At 48.3% G+C, this 13398-nt stretch overlaps 1 protein-coding gene across 5 annotated transcripts in view; it reads right to left on the bottom strand.

The window, feature by feature from the left end:
* The window catches only part of LOC149333614 (uncharacterized), a 48844-nt gene that overhangs the window by 30876 nt on the left and 4570 nt on the right, over window positions 1-13398 (bottom strand). For 3 of the 5 annotated variants that reach the window (XM_089558716.1, XM_089558719.1, XM_089558720.1), the window contains exons 3-5: window positions 9544-9595; window positions 5244-5363; window positions 315-551 (exon numbers count right to left, since the gene is read on the bottom strand). In XM_089558716.1, the coding sequence (XP_089414842.1) occupies window positions 315-551; window positions 5244-5363; window positions 9544-9595 (409 nt within the window). The remainder of the gene's footprint in view (window positions 1-314; window positions 552-5243; window positions 5364-9543; window positions 9596-13398) is intronic. The other 2 variants (XM_089558717.1, XM_089558718.1) reach the window with 2 other exon arrangements.

Here is a 13398-nt window from a genome sequence, read left to right as displayed (position 1 = left end):
GTAAATACGGTATTATGCGAGTAAATACGGTATCTCAAATCTGCAGTGATTGGCCCGGTGCCTTTGAATGGTACCATCCGGGAACACCGTGACTGCATGCAATAATTTCCTACATCCGCTATTCACCAAGACGTAAATGGATTGTTCTGTTGGTTTTGTGGCACTTAAGCAGCTAATGCTACACTGAGCCACGCACAGCATTCGAAATGTCTATTGTTGTGGTACCGAATAGAGTTGTAAGAGACGTTTTCAATCTGCAGTAAGAATGCACTACTAGTAGTTTCGCAGTGAAGAGGGCACACAGCGTGGCTTGCCTTGGCTGGCGGCAGCCAGGAGCTGGCGAGTGCGGGCAGTGGCCCCAGAGGGCAGCACCACCTTGAGGGTGGGGCCCTCCTGGTGGGGAGACAGGGCAGGGGACTGCTGAGGCACCACCTGGTGGGAGGCCGGGGAACCGATTCCCAGGCGCTTGGGGGCCACCCGGGCCGCCACGGGCTCCTCATCGGCCATGCGACGCTTGGACAGTGGCCGCACTGTGGCTCTCGGCTCAGCTGCTGGGCGGGAAGAGTGGCAGTTCCTTATTAAAATACAAAATAATAAAATTGACAACAAACAATAAAAGAAATGTTCCTAATAGTCATCATCATCGTCAGCCTGACTACGACCCCTGCAGGGCAAAGGCCTCTCTCATGTCTCTCCAACTAACACTGTCCTTCGCCAGCTGTGGCCACCGTATCCCCGCAAACTTCTTAATCTCCTCCGCCCACCTAACTTTCTGCCGGCCCCTGCTACGCTTGCCTTCTCTTGGAATCCACTCCGTTACCCAGTTCCAAATGTGAGAATGTGTCTCAAGCCTTTTGCTCGAGCTGCACTGCACTTCACACAGAATCAATACAAAGGTGACCACTTTAGGACAAACTAACTCAGATAAAGTGCTCCACTGCTGTTTACATTTGCCAGAAGACCGGACAAAATACAAGAGAAATAGCTGACTCCCTGTAGCTTTCACCAGCACTTTATTTTTCACAGAACAAGAGATTTTCAAGCCATAAACTAATCTACTAGTCTTGGGTGGCCCTTCACAGTGACGCTGACGGTACACCCTTCATAAAAAGTCTGCAGGCCGCATGCATGATGTACTTCTGAACTGTACATTCAAGCAGTAATGGCAACCTTCGTGCAGCTCAGAGAACCAATTGGAGTGAGGGAGAGAGTTTTTCTTCCGGAGATCTGGAACTTTGGGCAAGCCCTGCCCGACCTCACGACTCGACAGCAAACCCTCTGGCCTCAAGGCTTTTGACCAAGGCCATATGTTATGAGCGCAATGGGCATTGAAACTCCCCTGGACGTCCAACGGATGTTCAGGTTGTTCAGTGCACATTGGGGAGTATGGGTTGGAGAAACATTCCTTGCAACAGGGCAGTAAGCCTGCGCAATCACCTTGAGCTTTGGAAGTGCTTACATGCATTTGTGAGTGCTTTTTGCAGTGAGACCTTCCACATGGCACACCTTCCACCATCTACATCAGTTCTTTCACTTAGCAGCACGGATGAAAGCGGGACGTATAACACTGCCATGGAGCGTTGTGCTCAACAGCTGGAGCACCACAAGTCAGGCATGTCCGACACTGCTCAGTATGAGCTGCAACACAAATGAAATGAAATGAAATGTTTATTCGGCCATACTTACAGTATGGGAGAGGCGAAAGGAGGCAGACAAAGCATGCCTCCTGACGAAGCCTACACCCCAGCTAACACATCAGGACATAGGTGACAAGACGGCAAATCAGATATGCAATAAACAAAAACACTTTACAAGAAAAGAACAGCATACGTTAAGGTAATAGCATACTTTAAGCTGCAGCATGGAGTGAACCAACTGAAGCAGCATTTTATGGTACACCAAAATGTCTTCACACAGACCCCAAGACGTGGCCAAACGTTCCGTGCACTCTGTAATCGGCTGCTGTCAGCACAACTTTCGAGAGCCGCTGTGCTCACAATTTGGGAACTGAATCGTCAACTGAAGTCGTAAAAAGGAAGAAACATCGTGCATTCACGTAGATACAGCTACTGCAGCAGTGGCCCGCCATCTCCGCTACAGCTCGAACACCATGACTACGCGTGGGTTGTGTGTGGGAGGAGGGGCAGAGGTGCTGGAGGCACCCGCTTCTCGCATGTGCCCCACTCTCAGCCTGCCTAGGCATTGTTGCACTAGGAAATCAACTCCAGATTCTCCCTGCTGTCACTGCCATCACCCAGCACGTGCCATCACCCAGCACGTGCTAGCTGCTGGTGCCGGAATAGGCTCCCAAAGCATCGCCGGGTGGCGCTGCTGCGCCTGATGTGCAGCGCCATCTATGGGAGAAAAGTAAAAACTGGGGCGCTGCTCGCTGCTCGCGCTGCTTTCACCACGCTTCTTTGCACGCGCGCTTTCTTGCACGTGCGCGCGCCCGCCCTGTCGCGGTGTGTCGCCTGCATGAGCCACAATAAGATCGTTCAGACTGACGCGCAGTACTGCAATGCAAACTTAATTAAAAGGGGGAAACTGATTAGTCGCGTCTACTGTGTGGAGCAGACGATCGACGACGAGGAGGCCCATTTGACTGTAAAATGCGTTTCTCGAGTGAGTATTAACGTCGTACTGTATGACATGTAACTAGAGGTAAGTCCACTGTATAATTATATGCTCGAAATATGCGAAGTACTATCAGCTCTGCGAAATAAAGCGAGACACTTGTTGATCGTAGTTGTCAGTTGTTGCTTGCGATGCGCAGGGCGATCCACTTACGTGCGAGTCGAAAGGACATGCGACCAGGCAACAGTTCGTCAACATTCTACTCCACCTTGGGGGAACCCCCTAAACATTTGACCACCATTGTTCACACTTGCAAGTGCGACCTGCGGGTCGCCTTCTCGCTTGAAACGAAAACTCTCCGGAATAACATTGCTTGCGCGTTTTAGAGAATTTCGTCTGCTTTGACCGCGTCTCCTGCACTCGCGCTCGGTGCGATTCGCAATGCACTACGGCGACCAGAAGGATGTCGTGACGGTATTGATGTGCACCGCAGTCGTATAAGCGTCATGATGACAGCGACAGCGGCGCGCTTCTCAGGGCCGGCCTGCCGACCTGTTTGCCTGCCGCCGCCGTCAGAAAAATACGCTAATATTGTTTGTTCGCGTTCATACCAAGCCCTGGAGTAGAGCAACGTCAAAATTGAATCATTTTTGAGGATCGTTGGCCAATACCGAGCTGCTGGTAGAAGTGATAACTGCGCTACAAGCATATTTCTTTTCCAAAGCCGCTTTGCTGATGCCCAGTGCTGCTCGCCTGTTGTCACCTGGCTCCGCAGTTAAAGGCATCACGGAAATCGATCACGTCTTTGTTTTATTATGTGACGGTGAACATAGTAAAACGGTGACGCGAGTAGCACCTTTATTACAGCGCTGGCCAGTTCCGAAGTGCCCTCAGCTGCAGCATCAATGCGATGCAGCAGCAACGACTACGGCAGCGAGGGAGCAGCGCAGCTCGTCGCCCGGCGTGGCCGCAGGCGACGTCGTTGCCGAAAGCTCGACTGTCCGCGGACGGCGTCATTGCCAAAAGCTCGACTGTCTCGCCGATTAGTTCAGCGGCTTGCGACTCGCAGTCGCAAAGCTGGAAAATCGAGCAGCGAGCGACTTGCCTACGCGTCGTCTGCCACTTTTTTCGTGCATGGTAGGGACAGACTCACTGGCTCTCCGAAGAGCGCGGCCGTATACTCGCGTGTTCGCGGTAAGAGTGGATCACCGTGTACATACGCTTTGGTTTTTACATTACGGCCTTCGTACTACCTCCTTTTTGCTTCGCCGAGACCGCGTCTGTCAGCGCGAAGATTGCGCCTCGCGCGACTCTCCCGTCGCACGTGCACACAAAGCTAGCAGGGCGTCTGCTACGGCGCCGCCCCGAGTTTCCGCTGCTCGCCGATGCAGCGCTGGCGTCGCGCTCCCAAACTTGAGCTTGGGTTCCCTATAGCATGAACACCGCATCGGTGATGGGCGAATACTGCTCGTCTCGTGCCTTCTTTGCGCTATCCTATTGCTTTGCACTGCTTTTGAAACTCTTCTGGTGCCACTTGGTGTGGCAATACAAAAGTAAACGCTACGAAGACTGCAGCGCTTACGCTGGAGGGACGCTGGATTGCAGATGGGTGTTTCAACTTCCCAAACTCCTTGCTATCACACAAGTTCTTCACACGGCATGCGCTCATATTACAGCTATGAAACTTACATGTGACACAACTGAATCTCGAGTAATGCAGCACTAGAAAATAGATAAACGGCGAAGCGAGTTTGTGTTATGTTGAGGTGAACCGCTCCAACACCTTTGTTACTCTGGACTTCACAAATACAAACGCTGATGACATTGTTGGAAACCTCAGAAACTTCGTAACATTGAGGAATTCACTACATGAATGTTCGTTACAATTAGCCTTAATTGTATTGGAAATGTAGTCACAGGAACGAATGCAGTGCAGTTTCAGAAAAAAAACCCAGGAAGATAGTTTGCACAGTGGTTGCCTAGTGTTCACCTAGTGCTCTCAGATGTCCAGTTCCACTGTAGGCCCATATCCCCGAGGAAGTGTGTGTGCACAGATGACATTCCCAGAGATACAAGAGGCGTAACACATCACAAGCATGCAGTGATGCGCTAGTGTCCAGGGCTAGTAGTAGTGTGCACACTTAGCCAACACTAGCCACGTCCAGTGTACTGATACCTCTGCCTCCCTAGTAAGACTATAGAAAAGCGGCAGAGAACAGGAAAGAATTATTGAGGGCTGTGATACATGGAATGGGAGACAATGTGACAGAAGTGGCGAGGACTGTGAGCTGTCTGGTGGGTTCAAACATGTCAGGGTGTGTGTGTGTGTGTAATAAGGTGCAGTTCAGGGACTAACTTGCTGCATGGTAAGGATGTGAATGATTAAGAGGATGTCAACTGTCATACAATAAGACGTACCGTCTTTGTCAAAAGTAACCAGGCTGCATGGTTTGCTTCTAGCTCATACAGTGGAGCCCTTACAGCTTCCCTGAAGATGAAATGGTCGTTAAGGGTAAGGACACGGGGTCTTCTTACCCTCCAACACCTTTTGATCTTTAGGAAGGCCATAGGGGCTTCACTATACACGCTAGAAGCCAAACTTGAAGCCCGGTTACTTGTGACAAAGATGGTACGTCCGTGGGATGTCGGAAACAGGATGTCAAGCTCACCAGCAGGCCGCTCGTAGTCCCTCTGGAAGCTGACCCTGCTCACGGGTGGCGCCTCGGCAACCACGGGTGTTGCTCTCTCCGAAGCCCTGACAGGCGTGTAACGGCTTGGTATGCCAACAGCTGCCACAAAGAGAGAGAGAGAGAAAACATCAGAAAAGCCCAATGAGGGACGTAGAGTCCTGTGCACTGGTCGCACTTCCGAAAAGGTCCCATACAACGTTTAACACTGCACTGATTTTCACAGCAGTTGCACTGCCATAACTTTGGGAGCTGAGATTTGTTGCTAATCATACCAGGCTGACTTTAGCAATGCATTTTGCGAACACAACTCTTTCAACAACAGCTAGTGGATTTAAATTAGTGGGCACTTCTCAACCCACGTTTGCTCCCAAATATCACGCATCAGACGGGTGTCGAGAAGCCCTTTCTCTCTCGCTAGCACTGCTGGCATGTTGGAATGTGCAACAGCAGGCCTTTGACAAAGAGTCCCAATGAAACTCCCATGGACGTCCCACAGATGTCCTAAACGTCCACAGGACATCCATGGGAGTTTCAGTGCCCATTGGGGTATAGTGCATGCGAGGCATGGAGATGCAATACCATCATGGGGCACCTCTCTATGAGTTTCACGTTTTCCCAATGCTGCTAACTGTGTATCTGCTCCCCTCCTCAGGTGTTAGGAAAACGGCCAATCATGGGACTTTATTGTTGAGCCTGCAAAGCTAATCCACACAGAACAAAAGGTGCAAAGGGTGGTGTGAGGCATAAAAAAAAAGAAGCATAGAAGAGTTCATTCCAGCCATCCTTTGAAAATCCAATCTTCTGTACTTCCAAAATCCAAAATCTTCTGTATTTTGTGCGCTGTTTTTCCCAGTATACACTTATACCAACTTGCTCAACTGAACGTTCTACGATGAAAACCATTTGGTTGACGCTTGCAATCTAAAGATGCCCCTCTAATCTGCGAAGTAGTGCAACTGTAACAGCCTGTGCTCACATGCATGCCACGACTGTTGATGCACTTCGCGCGGTTCTGGAGATCATTTTTTCCCGCTTCTGAGAGTTGTTGCTATAGCCGACAGTAACAGAATGGTAGCTGGATGACCTGCAATCTCGATTCATGACACTGTCTAGACATAAAACGGTTTGCAAATACTTTTTCACTCAAAAGACTGCGCAGCGCATACATATTCTGCGTAACACGTCGTGGTGCCTCTGGTGCATTCCAGAGAGGAGGAGTGGTGTTGAACGCACTGAGTTCAAGGCTATCTTTCCTTCTCACCATGAAAACGGAGCATAGTTTTGACAACAGTGACCTGAAAGCGGTGACTCCTTACATCCCAAGATGTACCCCCTTTGCCAAAAGTCACCGAGCAACAGGTTTTTGCTTCTCAACCGCATAACGGAGCCTTTGTGGCACCCTTCAGGACCGAAAGATGTCAGAACTTGACAAGGGCTTGCCTTACTTTACACAGATTCATAGCTTAAAGGGACCATGCAAACAATTAAAAGCCGCATGTAAATGTTAGAAGTGATGCTCAGAAGCATTGACACCAAGTATGAGTCTTCGGAACTGAGCCGGCAATTTATTATGAATTTTTAAAAACTGTTTTTTAAAATTCGCGGGCCGTTTGGTGTCTTCGTAGGGAGCCATTTTGGAACCAAAATCGGGAAAACAGACGTCACTAGTCCCATGACGTCGGCAGGCCACCACACGCTGTCATTCGCTCGAGCCGCGGCAGCTACGACGTCACGGGCACACTTCCGGTAGCGGCGAAAATCGTCTGCTCGAGCCGCCGCGCGACCCCCTCGGGCAAGCGCGAGCTAGGGATTGCCTTCGCCTTTTTCTGTCGCGAGTTCGGGAGCCAAGGAAGCGCAGAGACCAGAGAGACGCTGCCGACGCACGCTGCTCATCTGGAGTGGAACAACCGGAAGTCGTAAACCGAACGTCAGCGAATGACGTATTCATGGGCGGAGCCCAGTCCCGGAGCTGTTTTCTTTATTTTTTTATGGTGCCCTGCGCGTACGAGTTGAGGGGGGAGAGGAGGAGCGTGATTTTTAATCGTCTATAACTTCGTTGTTATTGATGCTAGCTCAAAAATTCTTGCGCTGGGGTGACGAGTGATGGATTGCCTATCTTTACGTAATCGCAATAAATTTATTTCACAGTCCCTTTAAGGGCTGCCGTAAGTGCTTCGCTGCGCAGCTAAGAAACAAGCCATCTGTGCACGGTTACTTTTGACAAACACTGTACATATGAGTGGGAAAGACATCACAAGGCGGTGTGACCCGGTTTGCCAAGCTATGCTACAGGCATCCAGCAGCAGTCATTGGCATCGCTTGTGGACAACAAATTAGGTCAGTCTGAATTTATTTAATGCAAATGAATGCCAAACATGCTTCTAGATAAAGCAATTTAAAATCAAGTAATCGTCACATTGGACGAAGCTGATACGACTGAGAAACGCTGGTGCAATGTGGCGTCAACAACACGGCTATGAAGCACTTCCCAGGCTGGCGCTCGCATTTATCAGCACTTCTTGCCAAGTTGTCGCCTGGTGTAAAGGAGTAGAGATACAAGTGGTGCAAAACAGGAGAGGTTATTTTACTTAAGGGGGGACATGGGTCTTAGAACATTTTTTTTATTTACAGACCAAATGCAATGAAACTGCACAGACTTATTCAGTTTTTTCTGCTGATTTCAAATATGTAATTTGTTTACTTCTAGGCCAATTAGTTCCTCAGATATTAATATATATCATGCCATTGAGCAGACAATGGCATGATATATATTAATATCTCAGGAACTAATTGGCCTAGAAATAAACAAATTGCATATTTGAAATCAGCAGAAAAAACTGAATAAGTCTGTGCAGTTTCATTGCATTTCATCTGTAAATAAAAAAAAATGTTTTAAGACTCATGTCCCCCCTTAAGCAGAACGCAGCTTGTATTTCATGCCAAACAAACACTTATTTGCTGCCTGTACACACGTAGTTACGTGAAAAAAAAGTAGCCCTGAAGTGTAGGCATCGTCACCAGTGCACTCCTGAGGCAACTCGAGGCTTGCACTAAACCTATGCAAATAAAATATGCACTGAAGTGCAGTCATCATCATTATTGCATTCTCGGGGGAATATCACACTGGCACGGTAAATGCTGTATCATGCGGCATCATCTTGCATCGCTCGTACGTTCTACTTGATGAAAGTAAACATTTTTTAACATTATTAAGCTTCGGCATGGATAAGAGTTTTCTCACTTAACAAATACACAGACTGTTTGCTACACAAGCAGCAGATATTGAAATCAACAGCCGCGGGATGTAGAGTGTGGGGACGCCTTCGTCCCCTGCGTTTGCTTTCCCTCAACGCACTAGTTCCCTGTAGTTAGCTCCTCCGCAACACACTCTTCTCAGTTGGGTTACTGTAAATAACAGGGGAGGGCGCTCGTGTCGCAGCGACACCAGCGCCACGGATGGCGTTTTGCTGCGCGCTCGCGGGGAGCTACGGGGTCTCTTCTCCCTGGGAACGGGAAGCTCGCAGACGTTTCCGCGCGCCGCTCCGCTCTTCGTCGACGGGCGCCTCTTGGTCGGAACTTACTCCCGCCGAGCCCGTCCCACTCGGCCTCGGAGTATATCCCTCTGCCCTACCGTGGGCGGACGTTCGCTCGTAACCGTGCTGGTAAGTCGGACATCCTCGATTCCTCAGTGTATTTTGTTGCTAGCTGACGTTATTATTGTTATAGCAATAAATGCCTTGTTTGTCTCAGCCAGTGTGTCGTTCCTTTGTTCCCGCAGAGCAAGGCCCGCCGTGGTCGGCGTGCGCTCGGTAGCGTACGCGACCACGGGGTGGGGTCCGCGCGGTTTTGAAATGTGTCAGCCGCGCTTAAGCGGGGAGAACGTGTTTATCTCCCAATTTTCAACCCCACAAGAGGTCTTGTGGTTGTGGAATTAATAATAAATTATCCACAGCACACACACAAATCCTGGAGAGCGTATCATGCGTACTGAAGCAATGTGTATGTAACTTTTGAAACAAAGAACACGCAGACAAATTTAGTAGTCTCCATGTCTTTAAGCCAGAATTTTGAAAGTATATTTGGTACTAGAGTGACCTCGGAAGTAGAAATTGTAACATGCAAACACCGGTTGAATCTATGTTGACATCTGTGTGTACAAGTCTCCTGTCATGGCCAACACAACATCCAGAACAAGCACTATTCACAAACAAATAAAATAAAGAGAAAGACACCAAAATTACCAAAATTAAGTTAGGAAAAGAAAAACAGAGCCGCTCACCAAGTTTTGTTCCTGAGGACGGCGCACTGCGCATCAGCTTCTCTTGCGCCTCCTGCAAGAGTGATATAAAGCATGAACAAGGTATGCATCAGCTCTCTTACTCAGCCACAAGCTCGCGAAATTAATAATTTCTACAATGTTTACTCAAGTACAGATCGCCGTTTTTCTTTTTCTCTGTTTTTCAAAATCGTTCTGTCCAAATCAGAGGCCAAGTTGCACCTTTATCATCAGAATGCAGCTATCTATCAGCGCACACCAACTTTAATTCGTTTCCAGCGTCTCCTTAAGCCTTGACAGAGTGTAGCAGTTGCCACTGTTAATAGAGTGCAAAGATTACACACATGCCATATTTTCAAGACAAACGTGGCGACAAGCACAAAGCCCCACGATGCCAAAACTACACATGCCACAATTCATGCTTATAAAGCAGTATCTCGACGATGCGAATCTCAATGGGTCATGAAAAATATTCCTATCATTTGAAATTCACTTAAAACTCACCCAAACGAACAAAATCCATATGCATAAGCATGGGAAGCATATTCACACAGATCTGTTTGCAGCTGACGGGACTTATTTACAGCCAAGCACTGTCGCCCATTGCGCATCGTGCAACTGCCAATCATGACATTTGCGACGAGTAGGCCACACGCTACCACACATCCATTGGTTGCAATGCGTACTGCACGACTGGTGCTCAGGGCGTCGGTGATATGTGGGCAGCGCTCAGTGCCTAAGGGTGTGTTCGGGGCTCGCGCACTTGCATGATTTGTTTTGGCAGGGGAGAGTATAACACCCGAAATTCTGCACACTGTACTCAATGAACTCTGGTTGAGGAATTTCTGCAAATTTGTATCCCAAAATTCCTATCAACTGTGATTGTATGACCAAGATCCTACTGTAACACCTCCCCCCCCCCCAACCCTCCAGCTATGACCAAGCCAACCTACAAAGCAATGACCCTGGGTTCCCAATCAATTGGCCACCAGGCGAAGAAGCAATGCCTATTGAATGATGCCAAGTGCTCGCGATGCCATTTCTAAATATGTCATTTAATTTCTCATAAAACAAGCCCTTGAGCACTTATGTGATACTATATTACCGAAGTTTTTTGCCGAGAGCTTTTAAGAAACTTTGCTGCAGGCAACTTGCCCAAATGAATGTAAGCCTTAAAGGGATACTGAACCAAACTTTTGGAGCTGCTCTTTTGCATGTAAACAAAAGCTTGACTGCTAAAATTGATAAATATGACAAGCATTTTAGCGAAAAAGGCGGATAACATGCTTTTTTTAGCGATTTATTGCCGTATCGTTGCACCTGGTGGCCGCCTGTGGAAGCTGCAACTAGACGTCATAACACCCGCGCGCCCACCGTTCCAGCAGAAGCACGACTGCCATCGCTACTCGCGGCTTTTCTATGTCTGTCGTCTGCTCACGGCGTACACAGATATGTCAAAATGTTAATCGATGCTGTCTACATACCATAACATTATGCATGCTTACATCCGCTAAATGCAGCTACTTTGTCCGGACCTTGTGCCATTTCTAGCATTCTCGCTTTTAAAACAGAAGCCCGACGATGTTCAAACTAGTGGCACCATCTGGTGGTTAGGAGGGGAAGCATTGTTGTCAGCAAACCGACACCTCTCTTAGCCTAAAGAGGGCAGAATCATCACTCTAAATAAAAAATAAAGCAAATTTATTACTCTTAAGTTTTCTTATGTGCAACAGCAGATGAAGCGAAAGACTGGTGGCCCATTTATGGCCAGTGAACGCGCTGAAGAAGCCAGTAACAACGACGCAACCAGTCCGAAGCGAGGTTTCATGCATCGAAGGGCGCCGCCATATTTGTCGCCGCGGGAGGGTGCCATGACGTCAGGCTTTCCACCTCGCGCCGAGCGGGAGGGCTTGGCGCGCGCTCATGAAACATCGAAAATAAAACCATCCGCTGAAAGATATGCGCAGTGACGACTAGATTTCGGTGTAATCACATTCCGAGAGTCTATATTCAGCCTTTTTGTTCAATTCTCAGATTTTGCTTCAGTATCCCTTTAACTTGTCCCGACATCGGGCAATGCTATAAGGGCATAATTACCATCCTGCCCATCACAGAGGTTGAGTTAAGAGGTTTTGAAGTTGTCACTTCAGAAACTGGAAGAAAAGTTTGTATTCTTGATTCTGGAGTGGAAACTTCTAAAACCCTACAACTCAAGTTCTACGATAGACAGGATACTTTTCCCTTTATACCATTCTTTACATTCTTTGATATAATGAAAAAGCAATGGCATGCATTTTACTAGCAGAAAAATTTCTCAAAAGCTCTCAACAAAATGTTAAATACCATATTACGTAATTGCACAAGCACTAGTTTTACATGAAATTACGTGGATTACTTAAAATCACGTGCACACACACACACATGCATGCACGCACACACACACACGCGCACACACATAGCGAAGCATAAACATCGCTATATATTTATTTAATAGTCAAGCACTTTACATTCTCAAAACATATACGTGTGTGTGCATGCGTGTGTGTGTCTGCTAAGGCGGAGGGGGGATGACTTGCCTCCGAGCAAATGCCAGGAAGAAAAAGTATTGGGGGAGGCTTCCTTCGGCAGGAGCAAGAAGTTCAAACAAAAAGGATGAAAACAACACAACAAGAAAAACACAAGAAAATAATAAAGAAAAAGAGAGAAAAACCATCACAGCACACACATGCACATCACAGCACGACCCGCTCCCCAGAGATACAGCTGTTGAAGACCGCTGAAATGTTTCACCCACTGGGCGGAGACACAGCGTCGCCTCAGGTCATACCTTGGTTCCGGAATAGCAGGGTTCTCCGCACGGTTGTTCCCAGTGGAAGGTGTTTGTTGATACCTCTCAGCCGTCTGGACCCAAGTTGTCCTCGGAGTCTTCGATGGACTGGCAGCTGAATGAGGGTTGTCGGTGCGGAATCCATTGGCGCTTCCCTTGGTTTGTTGACACTGTTTTTTTCGCCAAGATTTTGGTGCAGCAGAGTAGTCCAGATGGTGTTCCACACTGGTAAGTATTTACTGCTCCACTGAATTAGATGGGCCTGGAGTGCAGTAGGAGCGTTCCGGAATTCTGGAGCCCATTCCTCTATCTTGGTGTAGGTTTAATGCTGGCTGAGCACTTGTATTGTCTGGTGGGAGCTTTAGGCGGAAGATTCATGCACCCCCTAGCTCATGCTTCCACGAGATTAGGAAAACAATCGCTTGCTGGGGTGTCAGTTGTATTCCTGACAATGACAACCCCGGCGTAGGAGGGAGATATTGGTGCACTGTTTTATGAGGTGGGAAGTCGAGCCATGGTGTCTTGCTGTGCTGCCAGATTGTGAGTAGTAGGTCATGGTTGTTCCATGCCAGTATGGAGACACCATCATAACTTGGATGAACCACATTCGCAGCCAAGATCGCAGACGGGTGGAACGTTCCCAGTGAGTGGCGCAAGTAGAACACATTGTTGTGCCTTTCACAGAGCTGAGCAAGTTGTGAATTGAACTTCTCAGCTCGCCTGTTGAACTGCTGTGCTCCTCGCTGGTTGCCGGAACGCTGCTGTTGGTTTGGGGCTCATGGAAGTACCAATGTGGTGAATATGTCTTCAACTTCAGGTTGTTAGGTGCAAACAGAGTTGATCCTGCCCGCATACTGTTTGATGTAGATGCGAATTTCCGTGGCACAGAGGTCATTTGTGCCAATATGTAGGATCACACAGGTCACACTGGGGGGCACAAAGTCCAGAAGGTTTGCAACATCGCTGATGAATGTAGGGCAATGCTGGCCTGACGGGTCGAAGTGGGTCGAGAAATGCCTGGTTTAGGAGAG

This window comes from Amblyomma mixtum, chromosome 8, assembly GCF_055824585.1.
Source record: "Amblyomma mixtum isolate Tamu chromosome 8, ASM5582458v1, whole genome shotgun sequence".
Taxonomy (NCBI): domain Eukaryota; kingdom Metazoa; phylum Arthropoda; class Arachnida; order Ixodida; family Ixodidae; genus Amblyomma; species Amblyomma mixtum.
This window is presented reverse-complemented; position numbering and strand designations above follow the sequence as displayed.